Source organism: Rhea pennata, chromosome 7 (genome assembly GCF_028389875.1).
Source record: "Rhea pennata isolate bPtePen1 chromosome 7, bPtePen1.pri, whole genome shotgun sequence".
In the NCBI taxonomy this organism is placed as follows: Eukaryota; Metazoa; Chordata; class Aves; order Rheiformes; family Rheidae; genus Rhea; species Rhea pennata.
In genome coordinates, this window is record NC_084669.1 from 21,967,348 (window position 1) to 21,992,803 (window position 25,456).

Genomic DNA, 25,456 nt, shown 5'->3' on the forward strand with positions numbered 1-25,456 from the left:
TGCTCTGCCAGCCGCAGCCCGGGCTGTGCGGCGGTCACTGGCGTGCTGGCAGCTCGTAGAGCTGCACCCGGTGCCAGCTCCACGCTGCCGTGGCAGCGCTGCTAACAGGACCCAAGCAGGCCGGTCTGGAGGTACAGAAGTCGTCACTTTGAACCGCGGTGCTGAGTAGATGTACTCTCAGAAAATAATCTTAATTCCTCAGGTATCACAGCTATCTGAATGTTTTCATTGCATCAGTCTCTCACTAGTGAAAGGGATGTAGCCACTGGCGATGCCTACACTCCCTCCTGCTCTCTTCCTTGCAGGCTTTTGGTCTTCTGTCACAGAGATCATGAGCTTGTTGAGGGGGACTGATAGGTCTGTAGCTGCTGGAACGGATATTCTCATGGGTGCTGCGAGTCAAATATCTGCTCCCCGGTTGCCCATGACACTAGAATTTGGACTTGGAGCCACCCAGGTGGCTCCTCCATGGCCCACGTTTCTAAGTCCAAGATCAGTAGAACCCATTTTATTTTTGGAGCTTTCCATAACTTTCCTAAAACCTAGGATGACAAACATCTAGACCCAGACCCAGTCTGCTTTTCATATTCTGTAGATCACATGACATCTTCTAGATGTTTGGATTTTAACATATTTCTCGCTTTCCTGACTGCAAAGAAAGCCCTTCAAATGTGAACTCAGTATAATAAAAATAGGAAGACCTACCTCAGGACATTTCTGCACTGCAGTCACTGCCTGACTGCAGCTCATGTAGACATACCTTGCTGGCTTTAAGCTAGCCAGCTTCAGTCTTGATGGCTGTGTAGCCACGGCTTCACAGAACACAGCAACTATCTAAGCACGCGTTCAGTTTCCCAGGCCGATTTTGTGCCCTTGTGCAAAGGGTTAACAAAGATCCACTGGGATAAATGGGCTAATGTTTCTCAAAGCCCAATGGTGCAATTTATTCTGGGATGTCAGGCTAGGTAGTCTAACCCATAGGGCTGACCACCGTCAGCCCCCGGAGCAACAGCGGCATGAAGCTCTGTGAGTCGCTGCTCACCAGGATGAGCTGTCAGGCCATTATTTCCCTTTCGCACAAACCTCCCCCTCGGAAGGCCCGCAGCTTCACCTCGCCCTGCTTCCCTTCCACCCCTCTTCCTTACTTCTAGATGTGTACTGTGTAACACAGCAGAACTGGAATGGGCAGAGATCTGCTAGAAGCTGAACGTTAATGCTCTGCTCAAATTAAATGAAATAAAACCGTATGGTGTCATCATGGGTCACTGATTTAAAACAACCAAAAAATCCTAGCTCCTCTCTAAGCCCGTCAGATAGTAAAACTGTTGCTGTGAATTCTGCCTCTCCTCAGAGTGCAGCCAAGAAATGTTCTTTGCAGCAAAAGGACAGGATTGGACTTTCTCTTGTGGTCTGATGTGAGCATGCTAACCTGGAACCAAGCAGCCCTTTTCCCCTCACCTTTTCAGGCATTATGTCAGCGTGGCACCAGTGAAGTCAATAGTGCTTCAAGGATTAACAGTAGACGAGGAGCCAGACATCCCCAAGGAGGACAGGGATTGTGTTTTGAGATATGCAAGGCATCTCCATTTCCACCTCTCACCTATTTGTAAGCTTCAGAGAAATAGGTGACCCCTATCCAGCCACCTCCTAGGACCTCGTATCCATCTGTCTGTCTGTCTGTCTATCTATCTAATCAAACTATCAAATCTGCATTTACTGAGGTAGTATACAATCACCCTTCTTCTTTCTCCCCTTCCGAAAAGAAGGGAGGAGGAAATACAATTTTCATGACGAGAGAGAGTGTGAATGTATGAATATTGCTTGTGGCCCCTGAATGTGGCAAGGTTTGAACGCATTCTGCTCTCTTGGCAGGGAGTCCAGGAGCCTCAGGCCAGCTAGCAAGAAGCTGAGTTGGCTGCTCCTGCCAATGTCAGCTGTTGTTCTGAGAGCTGCAAGTGTTGCAGTAGATTTTGAGAGCAGTAGGAGAAGCTACTATTCCCGGCACATCCTAATGGAAATTACGTTATGGTTTTTCTGGAGCAACTGCAGCTCTGATCTTTCCAACTACATCTGCTGCTGCAAATTTAAATGTGTAGTTGACCACTGATGTCAGTGTAGCTGAAATACAGCTCCTGTGCTCCTCCCTCCCTCCCTTCCCTTTACATACAGCCACTGTCAGCAGGGTACATGCCACTTCTTCTTCAAGCAGGGGAATGAAGCCAATACTGTGCTACAGTTCGCTGGAGCACTTACTTGGCCCATGCTATTACTGAGTCTGAGCCCTTCTAGCTGTCCTCACTGTGCCCCAGGTGGCAAGGCAATGCTCCTATCTTCACTCTTCAGGCAGGAAACAGAGCACAGAGAGAAATAACAGTTTGTCCGAAGTCTTGATGAGAGGTCCATGGCAAAGCAAGGAGCCAAAACCCTTTCCTTAAGTTGGATTAGACTCTATCAGGCTTTTATTTCCTTTCCTTCACCACCCAACTCCCTTGGTCAGGTCTCCTCACCATGCTATGAAGCTTGCTTTCTATTTTGAACTTTGTGCAAACAACTTCTTCCCTTTCTTTTGCTCAGCTGTGACTTCAGTTGAGCTTAGACCCTTGCGCAGAAACAGAAGACCCTCTCCTATTTGAACTAAAGCCATGTTCAGAGCTCTTTATGCCTGCACAGCACGAACCTACATGTGGAATACTGTTGGCTCCATGGCAGCTGTCACCAAGGAGCCCAAAGCTGGCTCTTCCCATCCCGTGTTCTCCCTCTTTCTCAGATGCACTTTGATGCCAGGAACACTGGGATGGTCACCAGCCTCTTTGTAGGAAGCGAACTGATGCAGAGAAGGAATCACTGTGTCATTTAGCCCTGCATCAGGTCCTCTCCAGGATGGTTCTCACTATATTTTGCGCATAGCCCATGGCTCAGCCATGTGCTAATTAAGCAAAGAGACACAGCAGGGTGAATGTTCCTTGGCCATCACAGCCTCCCTTGGATATACTGCAGAGAACGAGGCTGAAGTTTAGCAACGTTAGCCATCCAAGAACTGTTTTAATTGCCCAGTAATGCATACCCTGGGGTCTTGTAATGCGCTTCTAATATGGAGCATTTAAAATATGAATACTCCAAAAGAATTAAAATGGTGCTCTGTGGAGTGTAGGCCTCCACTCTGAAACACAATCCATTGCAAAAGAATATGATCAAAGTGAGGATACTGGTGTTTTTTGAAGTATGTCAAGGTCTTTTCCTGGGCAGCAGGACACATCATTCCTTTTCATGGTGCAACTTTACTCAGTTCTTCCAGGATTAAAAAAATTGCTAAACTTGGAGCCCCATACTGTTCAGAACTCTGCAGTGGGGAAGTAAGATTACCAAAGGAAAGCTTCCTCCAGACTGCTATCATCTGACGGCTTCTTTCTATACAGTGAGAGGGTATCCACCTAACCATCTAAGAATTTTTCTTTGAGACATTGTCTACAGATTCTTCTAGCAATAGTAGGAGAGGAGAAAACACAGAGTGCATCAGGCTAGAAGTGGTCTAGATAGTAGTGTTACAGAAACAGGGGGACATTTCTTAGAGTCTGTCATTCTTTCAGTAAATAATTCCTGGGCAGATTTAAAAGTGATTTTTCACTTACTTCTTCACAAACAATGAAAGGAAAGTTCTGCTTCTCAGTAGGGACTATATGTCAGTTAGTTTTATCTTGAAGAACTTTTTCTACATCCTTGATCAAATCTGATTAGAGCTGGTTGTAACTGTCGTATCAGGAGAGATGATTTTTATCTGTCCATCTGTATTCAGAATCAGCAAAAGGAATTGCAGTAAAACTTCCAAAATAACAAAACAGAAATCATTCACTGGAAATTCCTGACCTAAGAGTGAATACTTAAGATAGTAAGAAGCATCTGAAAACAGGCAGATGGTTTCAGTTGATGCTGTCTGAAGCATTAACTCTAGAAAGTGTTACTACAAGCCAACCGTGGTAACTCATGAACTCCAGGAGTGGATGTATAATTCACGGTGTGATGGTAAGTCCTGTAATGACACAATATGCCATTACTTAACATAATATCACATATTAAATTCAGATTGCAAAATGAAGTTCAGTTTCTTTACTGCATTTAAAGCTCTCTAAATGTCCTGCTGCTGAAACTTCAGAAGGTTATGTATCAAATCTGTGTATATTCTTTGAAACTCAAAATAGACAACTTATAAAAAATCTCCCACTGGAAAATGAAAAAAGGGAATTTACAGTGCGTACGAGCTTATTCCTCTAATTAAACACAAATGCTGTTATCGGAATCACTGACTGTGATGGAATTAGAGTAGGGATGACTTCAGTCCAAAGTGACAATTTCTTTTTGAGAAAAGAAAGACTTTTGAAAAATCTGCATTTACTTCAATAAATCAGCACTGCTGACTGGCACCCCAGGATCTGTGCCCTCTCCTCTTCTGAGAAGGATTGAGCAAGTGGTCTGCAAAAGGCATGTCTTTTCTCCAGTGTCTACAGATAAGAACAAGCCACTGAGAGCAGCAAGAGATGATCAAGGCTTTGCTCCCTCTCAGATAGCAGTAATCCAGAAATCCTAGCTTTGAGGCAGCAGAGCTGGCTTAGTGTGTATTTCGGCCTCTGGTATGGGCCAGAAGCTTTCAGCAATCCTGAAGTTTAAAGACAGCAATATTATACTGCATGTGTTGCTACAGGATCAGGTCAGCTTTGTTCCTCTTTCATCTGCCACTTCATCAGATGGTCCTGTGTACAACAGACCCCTTTGAAGCCTCTTAGAGTGAAAGCATCAATTCCTAGCAACGCTGCTATTTTTCACCATCCCTAAATATATTGGCACCCGGGTGGTGTATTGCTGTATTCTGTACTCCAGGTTAGCATCCTGAAAACTCTTCTTTCCTTACAATGCCAGAGTTCAGCCATGACTGTGAGGCAAAGGAGCTCTGCTAGGGAAAGCCTCCTCATGACCTGCCTCTTCTTTTAACCATAGGAAATGCTTTCTATGATGAGACTTCATTAGATTCAGTGAACCACTGCCAAGAATTATTTGATCCAAATTGTTAGTGGTTGCAAAAATAGAAATGCTCCCCTTTGCTTACTGTTCCCAGACCCTTTCTCATGACACAAAACTAGTTTCATTCTTAAGAGGGGAATGTTTTTCAGCAGAACCTTTCACCTCTGGGTCACTAGCTGAAATACGGTCCTGGCTGGTGGTGACCAAAAATCATTACCAGTTGATGGCTACTTGGTGAAACGAGCTGATGAGTCTCATTCCAGTTCCTAATGGACACATCTCAGTAAACACAGTAACAACTGGCACCAACTGGCATTCTCAGTTGAGATACCATGAACTCAACAGGGAAGAAAACTGAACTTTCCTCTTCATCCCTTGCCTCAGTTTCCGAAGCATTATGGACAGGAATTTTACATCACCGTTGTTTCACAGGCTGTTTTTATTCTGAATAGTTTCAGAATGCATGATTCAAACTATGCATGATTCAGCATAGTTTGACTGGCCATCTCAGTATAATTAGGCTCATCTTATGGATCCCCTCAGTAGAAGCTGAACTATCCTGATGTCACTTCTCAGTATGAGTGGAACCGGCTGATGTCATCTCAGTGCTAATAGGACATTTTATAATATGTCATCTAAGGCTGCAGGGGAAATCTTCTAACCCATTCACTATGCTACAGTACAATAGAACATAACATAGTATAATGTGCAGGTTAACTCAGACCCCCTTAGGCAGATTTTGGATGGATTGATAGATGGATGGATAGATACATTTATACAAAGTATACATACATTATATCACTCTATTGATTTTTAAAAAGTTCCAGGTCTGCCTGGCTATAATGAGATTTTTGAACTTTGTGTTGCGATCAATGAGGGGAATATTATTGGCCTGGAGAATTGATATACCCGCTCTCTGTGGCTTGTTCTGCTCCTGGACTGCCCCTGCCCCCAAGGTGTACGATTCCATCAGACACTTAACCTCTTTTACAGTGTCATCAGGCTAAAAGGAATCTAATAGTGACACGGGACTTGTGCTCAGCACTCTGGCACTATTGCTTTCCTGTCACAAATAATTTATAGCTTTCTATTTCCATCCCTTTGCCTGCACCCCATCCCCTCTTTCTGTTTCTCTGGGCTGGGGGGAATCAATAAACTCACACAACCAGAGTGGCACTTCAGGGGGCTTTAGGGAGAATGAGAAAAAAAAGGGGGGGGAGGGGGGAAGTTATATTATTTGCCCTGGCATAGACTTCTTAGATCAGCTCCTCAGCTAGTGAAAATCAGCCCGGCCTCAGAATCTGGCCCCTCAGCCCCAAGGGCCTCTGAGACCTTCTACCTAGGTCCTCAGTCCTACCTAGGATTCCTGGTACCACTGAACTATGTATAATGAGGATCTGGATCTTCATCCCCACCTATGAACCTTGACATTACCTGTCTCCAGCTAAGTCCCAGGCATGTTCTCTGACATGCCAATTACTGTCCGGGTTTCATCATGTGTATAACAGAATTTACTAACACACTGAAGTGATAAGCTTTGAAATATGCTTCTCTTCCCTAAGAATCCCTCACACTCAGGAGTCATGCTTTTTCAAAAAAGTCCTCTCAAAGTCTCTGCCTACCCCTAATGCTGCTTTATCCATGACATACGGCCCACTAGACACACATTTGCTCTTTGAAGTTTTGCCAACTTATTCCTTATAATGTGTTTTTTGGGGAGTATAGCCTTCTACAAGAAGCCCTTGGGTGGGCAGGGAGAATGCCAGAGTTATTTGCTTTCACTTCGTGGACAGGTATTTGGGGAGAGTTTAAAACTCATATAATGCAGAGCTGACAGTTCCAGAAACTGAGCCGAAGGAGCATGTGCACCTTCAGTCTAATTGGAAAGACTTGTTTTAATCTCAGAAGGGAATTTTGTCTCCATGGCCTCTGCACTTTATGGCTTATTTGCTAAGTTTCTTAGCGAGAGAATGGTTCCTAAGCCACAAATACCCAGCATCTGCCAGTAGACAGGGTCCCACTAGGCAGGTATTAGGTGCTAGTGATTTTCTTTCATCATTGACCTCAGCTGGATTTGAACCAGTGACCTAGAGGTGAAAGATTTCATGTAAGAAGAACTGGAGCACTGACAATTACAGCTCAGTTTATTTTCAATCTGAGCTGCATTATGAGCTCTGTGGCATTCACTGAGGCACCTTTTTGGGGTTCCTGTGCTACAGTCATTCACCACCTGATAAATAGCAAAGGTATCTCTTTGCTGCAGCTTCTTTTTTTCCTGGTGATCTATATCCCATCACCACTTCTCACTAATGTCTTCTGCTCCCAACTACTTGTTTAGGAAGGACAAGAGCTTTTGTAGAGCCTTACGGAAGTTCAATTCCTTCAATCCAAAGCCAGAAAAGTATTTTCTAGGCACCTAACAAAATGAAATCTGCACTGTTTGCAAATCCTGCAGTAGCTCTACTACCTGCATAGATTGCCTGACGACCAAGTTAGAAGTGAGCATCCTGCAATCAAATCATAAACGATAATGCAGTTGTTAACGCACAGGAGAGACTGGATCTCAGCTTGTTCATTGAGCACCGTAGCTATGCAGCGAATATCAGATCTGGGGAGGCCAGAGGCAGAAAGGACAGCCTTTTTGGAACTGGCTCTAAAGTCCTATGACTATTAAAGCAGTAGAATCACGACCACAGGGAGTCAAAAGAAGTCCCTCTGCCCCACTAACTGCTGCACCCAAAGGCTAGCTCGGGCTTTCAGGTTCTGGTAATGAGGATTGCTGGTATACAAAGGCATAGAGAAGTTGTATGAGGAGTCGAGTTCTGAACACGTTTTGCTCTTTTTCAGGATTATCAGAACCAAAGTTCAGCAACCCTTCCACCCAACACCAGATGGGAGCGGGACAGGTGTGACCGCACCAGGACATACTATCGGTAAGAACTGGCATGAGGGGTGTCAAAACAAGTGGAAATTAGGATGAAGCTAAGCTTAGGAACAAAGTCTGACAAGCAGATGCCAGGGCAGAACAAACGGGAGAAGGGGCGGGGGGAAAGAAAGCTCAACAGAAATCAAAGTTTCTATTCTCCACTGCCTTAATTACATTGCATAGAGGGGTATCAGGGCAGAGAAAGTGGCTCAAGGTAGGCGCTTGCCCAAAGTGATTCTGCCTCTACATCCATTTTACTTTCACTCGTTTTCCTCCCTAGAGAGAAGCATCTACCACTATCCTATATAAACTCCAGTCTTCACTTCTTGTCTCCTTCTTACTTGAACTTGCCTTTCCCTTCTCTTTCCCTGTTTCTCTTCTTTCCCTTTGCTGGAACTAGTTCATTTATTTAATACACAGATTAGAATGAAATATTCCTGATACCTTGCAACTGAGTTCTTCATTGTTCTAGCCCTGCAGTCAGGTATCCCATGGGCGTTTTCATTGAGAAAATGCATTTGCTGCTAGGGGAGATGGCTTTATTGAGGTGAGCAGCCGACGGAGACTGTAATAATGCTTCCAAAAGTCTAAACGTCTACTAGTCTGCTGTGTTTAAAGGCACTGTGCTAGAAGTGTGATATCTTTCACTGATGTCTCTGTGGTCTGCGTGGCGTGTGTGCCTGCTGTTGCTAGCATGCTGTTACTCAGTAACAATTCAGAGCAGGAAGAAATATGCTGTTTTCTGGGATACTTCGAAATACAGTGGCCAGCTGTGGCCTAAGACATTATCTTAGATACTGTTGGTTACTGACAATCAGCCGCAGTACAGAGATTTACTGGAAAGTGCTGGTTTGTATGGACAGAGCTGCCAGATATAATCCTGTACACAAACTGTGTTCAGGGACATAATGGAATTAATGGGCTGTTATGGAACAGCATTTCTGGATGCCCTTTTTAACTGGACTTGCTCACGGGACTGGGAAGCACTGACCACACCAGATGGAGTTGGCAGATATTATTCCTTCTCGGAGAAACACTGCAGTGTCTAGGGAAAGCACTGGCTGAGCTGAGATAGTGATTGCGAGTGCTGCTGCTGGAGTCTTCCATTGCTCTGGGGGGTACTGCGAAGTGTGGGTCAACACTGGACAGTGTTGATAAGTTCTACTCCATCCTGGAGAGCTTGAATTGAAGGTATTCACTACTTTAGTTCATTTTTTTATGGCCTGAACCATGGTTATGGATAGCCTATGAGAGAACTGGGGTATGCTCCTAATTACTGGGGCACACTGGGATATAATAGGCTTGTCTGCTGCATGCATAATTCCACTTAGTCTATACTCTAAAACCCTGATTATCATGAAGTGATTATTTCAAATGTGGATGAGTTGTCATTTCTGATACACTAGAACTCATGAGAAAACCTGACTAGCCCTGAGCTGCAAGAGGAGTCTGCTTCTCTATATTGGTCAGTGCAAAAGTGAGACACTAGATTGTCGTTAATGTGGTCTGAAGTATGTATCATCAACTCATGATTTGTTCTAATAGGGAACTGAATTTATTGGCCTAAACACTGAAATGCTTCTAAACTACACTAAGAGGAAGTGAATTTTCACTGAGTATACTAGGTGGACATGTGAGAGGCTGGTCTGGCTAAGACAGAATATGTGCATTCCTGGTGGATAAATGCTGGGAGGAAATGATCTGTATTAAGCTCTTGTCAAAATATGGATAGATTAGAAAGTCACTAGAGAATGTGGCCTATGCAGACATTGCACTCAATTCCACTGGCATGCACTGGGAAGCCTGCTCTGAACTGGGACATAATGACAAGGTTTAAGTTCTTTGATGGACTGCACTTGCTTATTGTTACTGGCCCTGAACTGGAAGGCTGTGGAGCTACAATACAGGAACAGCCTGGCAAAGCTGGAATTTAGTGGTACAGGAGTATTAGTATGAGTCCTTCACTGAGAGGGATTGGGATTCTGCTTAGTGCCCAGGCTTTGCTGTGAGACTGGTGGCATATGTAGCTTTCAGCTGGGGGCTCCCTGAGTGCTGTGCTGCTCTCCTCATGGCCCTTTTTCCCTTTTCGTTTTGTCCAGTGCCCAGCACAGCATCCCCTCCCGTCTCCAGTGCCTCCAATGATCCAGTGGGCTCTTACTCCATTAACGGGATCCTGGGGATTCCTCGGTCGAATGGCGAGAAGAGGAAACGTGATGAAGGTAGGGGGAGGGGAGAAGTTCATCCTCCCTTTTATATTCTTTGTCCCCATGTACAGGCTCCAATTTCAGGCCGAGGTTTGCAGCTGCTCCAGGGGCTAGATCAGTTTTAGCAACAGAGAACAGTTCCCCGCCACTGCCCTGCTGGCTTGGAACGTTCTTCTTCCAAGGCCTTTGCATGACAGACATCTGCTCAGCAGGCAGAGAGCCGTCTCCATTGCTGGAGCCGATCCCAAGTTCATTCACTGCTGGAAACGGCTGGAGCTGAATTCCCCAGGTGCCAGCAGGTGCCTAGACTTTGAACCACAGGCAAACAAGGTTTTCTTGACTCGCTTTCTGACAAAATGCTGTCTCAGAGAAACACCAGCAATGTGGGAGGATCCTTCACTCCCCTTGCAAACAAGTTCCTGCCCTATGATATGCCATGAGCTACATTAGTTGATGTGATCAGAAGGGCCCAGCTTTTGATGGGTAGCATCTACCACAGCAGAACTGCCATGCTGGTAACAATCTGAAAGCAGAACAGCAGGTCTTTGAGCTCTGTGGTCCTAAGGTGTCATCTAGGTCTTTCCCTAGTGCCCTGAGATATCAGGATTAAGGTATCGCCTTCTCTTTCCTATCTGCTGGGAAGGACTTAGGGCACAGTGAATCTTGAAATGAGCCAAAAGCTGCAGCCCCAGGTCCAGATGGACAAGGTCAGGAGAGGTGGGTAAGATCTTGGTGCTGTTATGGTGGCTTTGTAAATCTTTTGTCTTAAACCTTGCTCTTTTATTTGGATACATTCAAAAATCAAGGACCGGGAGGTGAACCTTCCTAATAGTGTATTATCTACAACAGTAGTACCTGACCAGTCTGTTTGGTTCAGCCTTGTGTTTGTTTATGCTGCTTTCCACCGTTGCCTGTTGCATGGGGGGACCTCCTAGCAGTAAAGGTGACTCACTGTGCTGTGTGCTGTAAGCCCGAGTCTGTGGCATAACATCAGGGTTCTTGGTGATACATGGTGGGAAGTGAAAGCCCTCCTAGTAGAGATGCTGCACTTTGGGGTTATGCCAGTCATTTTCTCCATCTTTTCTCATGAGGTTCACATCTGTAAGTTCCGGATCCAAATAAACCCAGTAATCTCAAGAAAAAGGCAATTGTTGTGGCCCCTTTCCTCCTGATACAAAGTAAAACTAGAGGCTGTAAGCAAGGACCCAATTCAGCTCCTGTTAAAGCAAATGGGAAGATTTTTGCTGAAGTCATTGGAAATTGGATCAGGCCCCAGAGCAAGATCCATTTCCCAGCTAGATGGCAGTAGGGCCCAAGTAAGAGAGAAGTATAGCAATGGAAGGGCTGAGTCAATGCCTCAAAGTCAGAGAATGTCATGAATAAGAGTCTGCAGACACTGCAAATCCCTCCAGTACTTATCATCATTATATATACAGAAAATAGTGACATTTCAAGCAGTATGACAAGTTTCTCTAATAGTTGTGCAGATCTCTTGGCAGTATTTGCGGATTTTGTGAACCAGTTTGCATGCATTCCTGCTTGGTGATCACCAGCACTCAACACGGTTCCTTGCCATCTCATCTGAAAACAAAGTAGCTCAATCTAGTTTTAGTGGCCATTCTTTCCAAATACTGAGAAAGACCAACTCAGTTTAGATGCAGCCGCTCAATCATTTCTAGTCCCAGAATCTGAGCTGCTTGGAGCAGTACAATTAAACAGAGAAACAATCAAACAGACATCTAAGATCATGACACTTCACAATGACTTACTGACATTAAGAACAACTCCTGTTGTCTGTCCTGATTCATGTCAGCTTTGATAAATGAAGGAAAAGAACTTCTCTGCAAATCCCTGCTGTCAGCCCACATACCCTGCTAGAAATCAAAGAGATAAAAAGGTATACCAGGTAGTTCTGAAGGTGTTGCTTGCCTTTGGCTCTCAGACTTTCAGGTGGCAGTTGCATGCTGCAACTGCAATGTCTTTTGATTGCCTTAGAGAACAGCTTTCATCCTGTCATCCCAGATATCTGCCCCAAGGGGATGTCCCATTCCTGTCCCAGAGAAAGCTCGCAAGGGACCTCCTGCCAGCTGCTGAAACTTCCCATCCAAGATCTGAGTTATCTATGCCTCTGCTTACTTTAAGAAATGTTGAAAGACACCATCACTTTGCAGGGTTGGGTCCCAAAGCCAAACAGGTCCAAGGGGAGGACTCACACAGCCCGTGACCTGCACTTTTTGCTGGGCAATCTCCCTGTAGCTCTGATTACTCCTAGGTGAGGTGGAGGAATAAACAGGTAAGGCAATAAATCTCATGCAATTAATTCTTCTGTGCTCAGAACTGATGTAAACAACTTCTTAGTGCTTCCCAGAGCTGCTGAGCACTGTTTTGCTGCAGTTAGGTAACTGCAGGGCTTACTTTGCATTGGAAAGCTCTCCCTTATGGGCTCCCAAAACAATTCTGCTTTCTCAGCATTTTGGGGGTGGCTCTTCCTTCATCAGAGGAGAGGAGGGGGCACTGCTCTCTCCTTTCTGCTCCATTGGACCAGACCTGCTGCAAGGATGATACTCTGAGAAATGCCATTCAGCAAAGAGGGAGAAAGTAGCAAGCTGCTCCTGAACCCCTGATTATGAAAATCTTTTAGCACCCTCTGTGATGGGGGAACAAGGTGGGAGAAAGACCAAGGAGCCTCTGTCTGAGCATGTCCCCTCTATCTGAGCACGCCCCCTCCCCCAGGTCCTCCTTGCTGCAGCTGGTGCCTACATTAGACAGTAGCACAGATGATTAAGAAGAAGAGAGATAATTATGTGTCAAGATGATATAGCAGAACTCCCGAGTTGGACAAAAGGAGCCAGACGGATGCATGAGGTGGGCTCAGCAATGGACGCTGACAGCCAGGTGTGTCCCTCACAGGGAGCTAGAGGGGAGAAGGGGAATCTCAGCCTACTGAATACGTTGGTTGCAACTGAAGGGTGGCCTGGGAAGACTATGGTGTTGAGAGAAGGCAAGCAGCGAAGCAGGTCTGAGCACCTGCTGGACAAAGGAAGGAAGTCAGATCACAGTTCTCCTCCAGTTCCATACGACTTTCTCAGGTGGGTTCCTAGAAAGAATGGTCAGGGTTTGCCTTGTTAAGATATGTATTCCTTTTGTTTCAGTTTTTGCCCAGTGATTGCAAACCTCTGACTTCAGTGCCAGATTAGACACAGCAGAGAGCTGGGCTCCCATAATTTTTTGAATAATTTGGCTTAAAAAGTTCACCATCACTTGTCCAGCTCTATGTACCATTTCTTGCAACCTGTGGGTGTAGCCAGTGTTGCTGCAATCTCCCTCTGACCTTCCCCACCACTTGCACACCCCACCCCAGTCTTCCAGGGGTAGAAGAGGCACCACAGGGTGTAATGATTTTCCTAAGGCCACTGAGGACATCTGTATCAAGCTGCAATTGGGAACAGGAATCCTAGCTCTCATCAATGCTAATGTTGTACTGTCCTGTGATGGCAGGTCAGGCTGAGTAAGGTAGTTCTCTCTGAGTAAGGTGGAGCAGCAATGAGAAGTCCAGAAGGATGAAGGGGAAAATAACAGGCAAAGATGCCTGATGTGGCATCACCTCTCTTTAATAGCTAAAAGCATGAGAATGAGCTGACCCAGAGCACCAACATAAGATTAGCAGCATTCAGATACTTGGGTAGTGTATAGCAAGAAAAAGATGAGTGAGGCAAGGATGAATGAATGGAGGGATGAACAGATGAATAGACAGATAAACATATAAGATGAAAGAAATGTTTCAAACTGCTGCCTATATACCATGGCATCTCCAGCTGGGTGAAACCTTTGCGATCTTTACAAAATCACTCTTATTAAAGATAACTTCTTCTCTCAATAGCAGGCCACAAGCAGACTTCCTTTATAGACCCAAACTCTCATTTGGGATTCCTGTTCCAGGGAGGCTAGTGCTGTAACAATCTCAGCATTATTAATCTTGGTTCCTGACAATATCTGTAGTATTTGACAGCATTACTGGCAATAATATCTGCAGTGCCGACAATGGCAGAGATAATATCCCAGAGTATTATCAGCATTAGCAGGGATCATATCTGCAGCCTGTTATTGGCGGGAGCAGACGTAATGTGTCCAGTATTATTAGTATCAGTAGTAATAAAACGCACAGGCTTGTTAGTATGATCAGTGCTAATATCGGCAGTAGGTTTGTGGGAGAGGAGGGGACCGAGCGATTGTTACTGTAAGTGGCAATAATACCCAGGCTGTCTGCAGTAAAGGAATCCCCAGCGGAGACGGGGGAAAGAACCTCAGAAAGCAGAAGTTCCTCCTTTTCTTTCTTCTCCTGTCATTTTGATGATTAGGGTGATTTACATCGGAGTGATGCAGGGCTGTGTCAGTGCAAGGGGATAATAAGGGGCCACCACCATTTCTGCAGGTCTGACGGCGTTTTCCAAAGCGTTAGCTGTATCGACGCAGGTGATTCACTGCTCTGCTCAGAATGGGGGCTGCGCTGCTGCAGTCCGTGGCACCGAGCTGTTCAGAGCAGGGCACTGTGTACTAGCAGCAGAAGCACTTGCCCAGTTGTACAGCTGCAGGATAGGCAGTGTTGTCATAGGTGGGGCATTTTTTTGGTGCTGCAATCATCATTTTCTGACTGTCACCACTACAGCATCCTATACAGAGAGGCATAACTTCTGTTACTGGTGGTTTGCTCTTCCCTCACTCCAAATAGGATTGTGACTGCAGAACAGGGTCTTGACAGAATTCAGCTTGCCTACTTTGCTACCTGGCCATGATCTCTGTTTTCCTATTGGGAAGGTAGAAACACCTCCTTCAGTGGAGTGTGAAGAAGGGAGATCTGCCATACTCCTAATCCTGGAAAGCTGGTCTTTTAGATACAACCTCGGGATACACAATGTCTTGAAGAAAAGGACCACAATTTTGAACTAATTTATTTCAGTGGAAACTAGTGCAGGGAGGAGAGAGGTCTAATGTTCTAATGTGTTTGTGGAGGCTTGAGTTGTTTAGCAGATATACAGTAGACGAATGTGCCACTGCAAGTCTGATGCCATTTCTGTTGCTCAAAAAGGCAATGATTATATCATTTGGGAGATGCAGTTGTAACATTTCAGGTGACTTTGTATCTTTGTCAGTGGCATCAATATGTCTTTCAGCAGCATGCCGTGGTTTTCATGTTGCTCTAACTGTATTGCTATGGGTTGTGGGTTTGTGACACTAATGATGGGATTAACTGTATCATTGCTTGCTATGTTGCCCCATTACACTCAGTGCCATTGCACTCTTCGAAGGGGTGGCTGTGCCTTGTTTCTGATGGTATGACTACACGCAGTTAAGGTTGTCTCAATGTGGAATTGTTGGTACCCCATTGCAGGCTGTACTGTGCTGTCATTACAATTCATACAGTTGTTACTGCAATTGATGTAATTTGTTTACTGACAACAGACTGTCGTCTGGTAGTGACAGCGAAGGCAGTAAGCCTACGTTACTGCAGTGCTGTGTTGAGCATTGCGTGTTTTCAGGAAGTGTGATTATATTGTTCCTCCCCGTACTGGGGTCATTTAAGGAGAAAAAGTGAGCTTACATTGTCACCTGCAGTACGATCATGCTTCACCAGTGGTACTGTTGTACTAGTGCAGAGAGGTCTGGCTTTTAACTACCCTGTAAGGAAATACATTTGTTTTCTTGTGCTGTCTCTATATAGTTGCAAGGAGTATGAGTGAGTCATTCCATCTGATTATATCATGGCATCTAATGTCTGTCTGTCTCAGGGTGCAATAGGTATATTTGTGTTCTCCCCTAGTGCTGTACTGTTGAGGACAACAGAGAGTTTTTGGATCCCTGCAGGTGACACTACAGTATTTCTGTCTGTGGTGTGTCTGCATTGTTTCGTGCTGTGATTTCTTGTTGACACAGCTGATGAGTTTGCATTATTCTATATGATCGCTTTATTGCCGGTCAGCAATAGTTTTAACGGCACTGAAGACACAAGTAGATACATTGCCTTGGGTGCTACCCCTCTGTTCTAATCACCACATACACTTGTGGGGTGTGCACCAGCAGCTTATGGCTGTGCACATGGAAAGAGCAGCTTCTGGAGTGTTTCACACTCCGATTTTGTAATCGTCCTGCTTTCTCTGGGACCGTGTTGTTTCACACAGCATGGCTGAGTCTCCAGTGGTTATCAGTTTGCAATGATGGTGTGTCACTGCAAACAGCAGCGGTTATGGGGAACCTCCAGGATCACTGTGTCTATATACCTGAGCATAGGTAACAGCTCCTCATTCTAGATGAAGACATAAACTGAAGAGGCAGTTTATTTTCAGCAGCCACCCATCTCTCCCCTCCTGCGGGTCTTTTGCTGGTGAGACTCCTAAGAGAACACAAGGAAGGTGCCTGCCCCTCATCCAGCACTTCTCTAAGTAAACTGCAGGAGGAGGACCAGAAAAGGGAGAGTATTTGTGGGAAAAGAGAGGCGGGAGAGACTAGAGAAAGGAGATGACAGTGCATAGGCAGCACAGCACTGTCAGAAATGTGGGTTAGATCTGCAGGTCTGGCTGTAAGCAAGGAAGACAGTGTGTGTGTGCGCATGCAGTCCTGGGAGACTAGGGGTGTGCTTGCTCAGGATGACTTCAGGTAAGGGAGAGTTAAACGCCTGCATCAGAGAAAGCAGTTTGGGCAAAATGCTCTGCTTCTGAAGCTTATGTTGCGGCTTAGTTTGGCATGGTTTGGTACTATCTGTAGAGAAGCTGGTCTGGCTTCAGCTGTATTTGCCTGTGTCGCTGCTTGTGTATTTGTTTATTCAGGGCTGCACGTGCATTTGTTTGTCGTACTTCTGTTCATCAGGATTACTGGTTTCTGGTTATCTACGTTTGTGTACTGGGATGAGTGGCAGGTTGGACTCGTATTTTTGCGCATGCCCTCACAGATCTGGAAAATATGTATGTTAATCTGTGTATAGCACTGCCTGGTTGGAGTACGTATATTGTGGATCGTATGGATATCTGGGCATATATGGCTCAGTATTAGTGCTATGTATTTTCATGAATACCAGGTATTTGTATTCACATTTTGCGCATGTATGTGAATATTATGTATTTGTATGTATACTCTGTGTGTACGTGTTGTTACATACTTGGGGTATCATTGTATCTTTGTGGTTGCTAGATTTCCATAGATAAGTAGCCTGGCAGTGCTGTGCATTTCTGTATATGATTTGTACAGCTGTGTATCTGTGTTGGTGTTACATATCTGTGTGTATGTTCTCTACATATATTTTGGTTGTTCTTGCCTGTGTGAAGGTTGTTTATTTACGTAAATAGTTTGTATTTGTGTACATGATTTAATTTTGTATAAGTGAATTTAAGGAAATTCTGCTGAGTTCCAGGTTTTCATTTAGAGGTATGTTTTAGTGTATGTGCATTTTTGTAAACTATTTGCTTATTCAGAAATTATATTTAATTGACATGCACTTGCATTAGTACTTCCTTGTGTCTCAGTTTGCATTTCTGTCTTTAAATGTTATTTGCTACGTTTTGCGAGTCTTACTTCTATGCACAGCTCTTGCTTATCTGTGTGAGTGTCATGAATGTGTGTTTGACTGTTTATTTGTAAATATTTAGTCTGTGGTTAGATCTTCTACTTCCATGTTCTTGACAGTGACTGATTTCTGGGACGGGCTCTTGCACCATGTGTGTCAGCAGGAGTCAGGCAGCTACAGCTCCTCCCAGCATCTCTGCTGCCATTGCCAGGTGTCTGCCGGGGCAGGGGCTGCTCCCAGGCCTGGCTGGTGCTCGTCTCTCCCTGGACCTTGTCCAGTAGGCATGGGGTGCACCCTGGGTCTGTCTGCGTTCCAGGAGGTGGCTTTCTCCCAGACAGAAAGACTATGGGAGTCAGAAGGAGCATGGTGCCTGGAACCAGCTCCATGAGGATCCCGGGTTAATGCATGTTGGATGACAATAACACTGCAAAAGGGATCAGTGAGCTGGCAATGTGTGAGGGAGGTGGTCTTAGAAAGTATTGGAGGGTTGTTGGCGGCATGGCAATGGGAAGCAGGACTGCTATAATGGGGATCAGGGTGCCACGACAGCGGGAGACAAGGATAACACTGTTACGGGCGTCAAGTGACATGGCACTGAGGCATAAGGGCAATACAGCAATGTAATCAAGGAGACATGGCATTGAGGCGCAACAGGGATCAAGGTGACATGCTGACGACCTGGTCTGATCTACTAGAACAATTAGGGCAGGGGAATTTCCAGCAAGAATTGCCTTAACACAGCAAAGGAGAACAGGAGGAGCAGAGTGAAGAAGAGCCGAGACAGCTCAGTGGCATGTATGGAGGCTGTAGGAGCTGGGCAGCTAGCAGTATGGGACATGTTGTAAATCCATGAGGAGATCAGTTGCATCCTGGTGTCAAGGACTGGGCAGTCAGGTAGCGCTTGCATCCCAGCGATGGAGAGTGGGGCTAACACAGTGATGACATCAGGCGATGGACACATTCCATGATGGTGGCCATGGACCATAGGGAGTGTATGGGCAGGGGCACTATTCCTAGCTGCTGGAAAAACAAAGAACCTAAGAGGCAGTAAAACAAAAACAAAGGAGACTTGGAAGCACCTGACAGCCCTAATTCATCACAGCCCAAGATTTTTTTTCCCCCCTCATGTTCCCATTATATTTGTTTGTAAAAGTGGAAATCAATTTTGAAGGTAATTTTCTGGAAAGAATGGAAGGGAGGTGGGAGGGCCGGATAAGGCAGAGATGGCAAGAGGAAAAAAAAAAATTTAGGCCAGGCACAGCCCAGGGGCAGCTCTTGGCAAGGTGAAAGAAAATTGCATATTCAATCTCCATCCATGAATCTCCCTTGCTGCTGCCCGCCTCCTGCTTGAAAACAATGAAGGCTTTCTCCCCTACGCTGCACAACGCCTGAGTATCAGCGCTCACTTTAACTTCAGGGTCATTAATTCACCTGATTATTGCAGGAGAGGAGAGGGTTGCAGAGGCATCCGTTCTAGAGAGCCCTCCCTTAGCTCATCCTTTGATTAGTTTGGGGTGGGGGGAGTTGAGATAATATGTTGTCTTGACTCAGTTTAAAATGGGAGGGGTGGAAGGAGGTAGAGGTGGTGGAGAGGGAAAGATGTGGCCCCGTTGTTGTGGAAGGGAGGGTCGGAAAGCAGCCATTCTCGCATCCCTCTGCTGTGGTGTTATTGCAAATTAAAAGTAGCATGTTCCACTCTGCAGCTATCTTTCAGGAGGGGAGGGGCACGGGTGTTTGTCAGCATGGGGATGGGGGGGATCTTATCATTGCTTCTTCAGCAGCCCAGCGTAGTGTCACCCTGTGAGGTGACATTTGAATTTACAATTCCGCTGAGAAAAGCCATTAATTCACAAATTAACATTTCTCCCTCTCTCTCTCTAGCTCTCTCTCTCCTTCTCTCTCTCTCTCTCTCTCTATCTCACATGGATGTGCAAGCAATTGAAAAGACAAAGGAAATAGCCTTAAGGAAGAGACTTTACTGCTACTCTGTCTGTGCAGAGATTGCTACTACTGCTTCTAGATAGATAAACCAATTACCTGAGCTGCTCTGTTCATGGCAGCCTGCTATTACCTCCTTTTGTAGAGCTGACTCCATTGCTGGATTACACTGTGTGTATCTCATTAATGTAAACCAGCAAGATACTGGGCACTGTCCCTGACCCTTCCTGCCAGAGCCCATTGCTGTGCAGTGGAAGAGGGGACTGGGAGAGGCGTCAAGAGCAGAGGTGATGGCAGGCACCATGTACTTGCTAATGCAGAGGGAACCAGGCCACACAGAGAACCAGCTCAGGAGACACGCATTGAGCTTAGGGCAGATGGCAGCTTCCCTCTTCCAGAGGAGACTGCATGGAAGTTAACCTGCTCTCTCCTATGTCTTGATGAGCACTGACAGTTCTGGGCACACAGATATGGGTACTGGCACAAGCTATAGGCAGCTCCTTGCAGCTCCATTCTCAGTGTTACCCTGATTTTCCTCCAAGTGTACTAGTGCTGAAACGTGTCTGGTAGATAGATACAGAGGTGTGAGTACCAAAGCTACATTTACCTGGATGCAGTTGTGGCTGAACACACCCAGAAGTGAGTATTGACTCACAGAGGTACACAACAAACCTCAGAATAAGAAGTAAAAATAAGCACCGTAGTTGATGAGCTGAGAGGGGCAGATTTCTTCTTAGCGCAGCCCCACTGAAAGCCAGTGAAAGATGCCTATGACATTCTTGTAAAAGACAAACTTGGGAAAGTATTTGCCCACAATCTCCAGTCCCTCTCTGATTCCACTTTGTTGCTCTCACTTGTGTGCACCTGCCACACTCTCTTTCACGTGCTTATTTCTGCTACAAATGCTTGCACAGCACACGTACAATCTGCGCACAGCCACGCGCATGTAGGTACCACGTCACAGCCTGACACCCCCCGGCCTGTGCCTGTGCACACTGACACCCATACACACATGACCTCTCCCCCTGCTCCAGTACCACGGTTCTTTTCAGCAGCTCCAAGCCTGCCTACCAGGCTACACATCAGCAGGCAGCTTTCTAAGCACCTTCTGCAGCTCTTGGCATACAACCTTGCAGCTGTATGCCGGGTTCCCCCTGCCCTGTGTTCTCCTGGTCACACAGCTCTTGTGTTCCAGGGGGAGATGTCCTAGCAGTGTGGTTTACATAAAGACTTGCATGTCAGTCATTGCTCCCTAAGTATTTGATCTACATAACATTGGATAGAAATCTTTGCCAATAGTTTTTTCATCTCATAAAGATCTGATAGGTCCTGTTCAAGCCTACCTGTCATTAAAGGCAGAAACCTGGAACAGGGAGAAGGAGGCTCTCCAGATAAAAGGAAAATGGGATAAGACTGCTGTTTCTGGAAGCCTGGTCTCCATGTGCTCCGTGCATGGAGTATGTGCCTTGCTTTGGCATTGCTTTGGCTCTTTAAATCTTTCTAAAAACCTATCCTGTTAACAAGAGCATCTGCCTCTCTGACATCCCTTCTGCCCCACACCGTGAGCAGCACATGGTCAGGGAGCAGCATCCCACGGTAGGCGCTGGAAGACGGATCACAATCAGCGGAGGAATCGGCAGGCAGTGCCAGTAATTCAAACCATCCTGACCGTTCAGTGAACCCGAACCTGCTGACCTTGACAGCACTAGACAGCAGCGGCCTCAGGAATCCCAACCTTTGCAGAGGCATCGGCTCAGGATGGCTCGTGCTCTCTCCCTTTTTCTCTCTTTTTCTCCCTCTCTCCTTCCGATCATATCCCAGCAGCTATGGGGCCCAACAGCCAACCCCCCCTACACACAGATTAGCTCCCAGTTTGGCCATCTCTGCACTCCTGAGCCTACATCAATGTAACGCTCAGCATCACTGGCTGTTCACAGATGGGAATCATCCCTATAGGAGCATGACTTCTTGTGCTGAACAAAAACACCGAACACCTTGTTCTCAGTCAGGGCCAGAGAGAAACCCCTCCTACTCCCAAAATGGGGACTGCAGTTATTTGAAAGAAGAGCAGGAACTCTTTGCTTCCTTAAGTGATAGTATCAGATCCTTTAGCCTTCTTTCACTGGATCTCAGGAGGAAGCAACAAGATCTCACCTACTGATTAGCCCATGAGAATCCTGGCTGCATAGATAAGGGGCAAGGCGGCGGCGACTGGAGTGGAGGGGAGAGAGAGCAAAAAAACAGTGTGATTAATTTTGCCACAAGAACTTACATTAAAGAAAAATGCAGTTTGTGAACATCTCTAGACCCTCTCAGAGAATGCTGGATTTCCTCCAGTTCTTCTGTGGCTGACAAGCAAGGCCTGAAACAAACAGCATTTTGTGCTTGCCTGCAGAGGCTAAGTTAGGCTTTAAGACCTTGCACATGGAGGACAGCTCTGATAATAGGAGATTGCCCGACAGAAGCAGTTATAAATACCTATCTATTTAGACATAAGCAGACATGTTTGTCTTCTATTTTAATCTGTCCATAATTCTTTGAAGGTGATTTTCCTGTGCACCAGTCAGATAACATAAAGGGCACTTTAAATAGGTGTTAAATGCAATTCATGCCTATTTTATAGCCCTTTCCAATGTCAGAGTTTTGTCAAGGGGCCTAAGAATAAGGTCTAGGTCCACATTTCTCCTTTGCTTTTTCTTCATCCATCCAGACATCCTTCCTGCTTACATCCCATCAGGCACCAGGTACCAAGTCCTCTTCCCACAGAGGCTACCACAGGAAACACACAGGAGCAGAGTGGCTGAACAGGAGCTGGGTCATGGGTATCCCTGTTTCCATTTGGATGTGGAGCAGGTCGGGATTGCTTTCTCACTGGCCCTGATTTGCCGAGAGCTCAGAGGTGTTCTTCTGCTTTTGAGCTAAGTCTGTACTGGGACAGGCTTAGAGGCATTTGATTAAACATTAATGAGGTGGATACTGTTGTACATCAAGTCTTGCATTCTCGTCAATGCTTTGGAAAAGGCTGTAAGGCTGTTCTAAAAGACAGATGCATTTCCATGACTGGTTTTCTAAAACAGTTGTTGTTTTTGGCTTTGGCTTTTGACATCTAGTGTGGGATGAGGTAGGCCCTGAACGCAAGAATTGACTTTGTAAGCAGATCAGAACTATCCTAGAGTTTGGGAGAACCCAATTAAATCCCAGTGAATAAAAAGTAACTAGCTAAGCTTCAAAGGTACTTGGGGCTCTCCACTGCCCAGCTTGCTGCAGTTTGTGGCACTGGTTGCTTCTGATGATGTTTGGGGTCTGCCTCTTACAGTTCCAAACGTATCTCAGACGTATCTCAGACAGTATAGATCGGTTGTATCAGTATAGGATCTTTCATATATCAGTAAGGGATTTTATATGAGTTCATGCAGAAAGAATGCAAATTACTTTACTAACAATTTACAGTTATTATAGGAATCAGAAAAAGAGTTTACATGGTAACAGTCCAAGCTAATTGCAGCATATTGCAAGCCTGCAGCTGTTTCATTGCATGGCATTTTGCAATCACCCATCTATATGATAAATTGTTTATTAACCTTCCTGTTCTGAAGATCTCATTTACTACGGAAATGTGGCTGACTGCAGTGGATCGTGGCAGATGTTGACCAATGCACAGTAACAACACAGCAATTTTGCTGTGCCATGTCCAAATGAAACCACAGGAGAATTAAGATATGCTGTGGGTAATCACTCAGGCTGGATTTTGTTCAGGACAGCCAGGTTAATGTCTGCACTCTTGCAAAAAATGCCATGGGAATTTTAATGACTCTGAGTGATTGGAGCCTTTGTTTTATGGCACATCAAAAAATGGTGGCTCTAGAAACACTCTACTTGAGCCTTGGTTTAGTGCTGACTCAGAAGAGCTTCTTATAACATGATTCACTAGCACCTGGCTCAGGGGCAGGCCCAGCCACCTTTAACTTCTGAGGTTAAGGCAAAAGCATGTATGAGGGGAAACCACGACAGAGTGAAAGGCAGAGTCTACAGCAAGGGAAATGGAGGGAAAAGCGGTATGAAGAGGTATTTGAGTGGGGGACAAAGCCAATGGAACCAAGCAGCCTCAAGAAAGGGGTATTCGTATTTTCTAGACTGTGCATTAGAGGGGCCTGTGGCTTGAACTAGAGTTGCTGAGCTCTAAAGCTGGTGTCATCTCAGGTGCCATCTCAGGGTCTCTCAGAAAAAGGGAGACGGGGCTGGACGGGGACAGCCCCAGCTCCCTGCCTTGTCTCTAGTGGTCTGACAGTAGTGTTGATTTGCATGTCAGGCAAAGCACTGCTTGGGAAAAAAAAAGCCTCTGAGTGTGGCGGTGTCAGCGCTCGCTGTTGTTCGACAGTGTAAAATTAAATTAATAAAGCCCCCAACACAGGAAAACATAACAGGAAATTAATGGCCTTTACTGTCGCTCTGATGCAGTCATTTGCAACCCTGCTTTCCGCACCAAAGACTTCATAAATGCAAGCAGTTTCTCTAAACAAGCATAGTTAGGGCTGCATGCAATGTAATTTTTTGCCTTGCTTCTGTCCTTTGGAGCTAACAAAAGCCACCGTTTTCTATGTGCTCACCAAGGGGGATCCTGCCAAGAACCAGCTCCCCAACAACTAGGCTTAGGAAGACGAGGGGAGGGAGCTAAGTCAGACAGTATATGCCAGCCACGCTGAGAAGGTCTCCTGCTCTGTCAGAGGGAACAGCAGAGCTCCTGGTGCCCTGCTTTTCTGAGGCAGCACTTCTCCCTGAGGGCTCTGTGCTAAAGGCAATGCTGTGGGTACAAAAACAGTGTAAATCAGGATAACCCTTGAGTAACTTTAAGGTTGTGTAAATCAGTGCAACTCCACTGAAGGAAAGAGAATTATAGATTTACGCTAAGCTGGGGATCTGGCCCATGTGTGACAGTGTTGCTTGCTACTCCACCAACATAAACAAAGCAAGTGTACTAGCTCCTGGAGGCAGCTGCCTTTCTACCTGGCTAACAGTTAAACCTAATAGTGTTAGTAAGAGATATTGGACCCACACTCTGTCCTTTGTTACAATGGTATAAATCCCCAGTGACTCCTCTGAGGTAAGGGAATTGCTGTGGATTTACAACAACCTGGCTGAGAGCAGAGTATGTCCACTCACCCCCAGCATACCCAAAGGTCACAGTCGCGACTGCTTGCACAGAAACCCCCAGCTTGGACTGCTTAGGCCAATGCCCCATGTGCACCCCTCCGAATGCTGCAGTATATGACACACACACAGTCAAGGCAGCTGTTTGCAGGCTAACATCTAGAAAGACCTCTATTGGTGTATTCAGTAAGGCTAGATTGCTCATTATACAATCTAACACATAAAACTACAGACTTAGTCTGTACAGATTTAGTTTCCCAGATACTCTGGGCCAAATCTGTTATCATACACTTATATGCTGTAGTAAATACATATGATTTTCATACGCATACACACACCCACATCCTTAAGTGCACATTTGCATGCTCCCATGATAATCCAAGACAGATCTGAGTACACACTTCATTACACATTTGCACACACAATTCATTTCATTTACATTCTCATTGAGCATTGCCATTTTGCTCATGCAAGCCCTGCATTAAAGCTACACTGCCCATCTCGGCTCCATCTGATGTACTGTGTCATACTCAGCCCTTGTTAAAAGCACTGCAGCCCCCCAGCTGGCACACGTGAGGATGGCTGGCGCACATCTCGCTCTTCTTTGGTTAGGTTTGCACATCTCCGTGCATGGGCAGCCTTCCTTGCCCAGCAATTCCTCATCTGAGCTAT

At 45.6% G+C, this 25,456-nt stretch overlaps 1 protein-coding gene across 3 annotated transcripts in view; it reads left to right on the forward strand.

The window, feature by feature from the left end:
- PAX2 (paired box 2) overlaps nt 1–25,456 on the forward strand; it is an 83,805-nt gene that overhangs the window by 25,802 nt on the left and 32,547 nt on the right. For 2 of the 3 annotated variants that reach the window (XM_062580165.1, XM_062580163.1), the window contains exons 4-5: nt 7,861–7,946; nt 10,039–10,158. In XM_062580165.1, coding sequence (XP_062436149.1) covers nt 7,861–7,946; nt 10,039–10,158 — 206 coding nt within the window. The remainder of the gene's footprint in view (nt 1–7,860; nt 7,947–10,038; nt 10,159–25,456) is intronic. The other variant, XM_062580164.1, reaches the window with a different exon arrangement.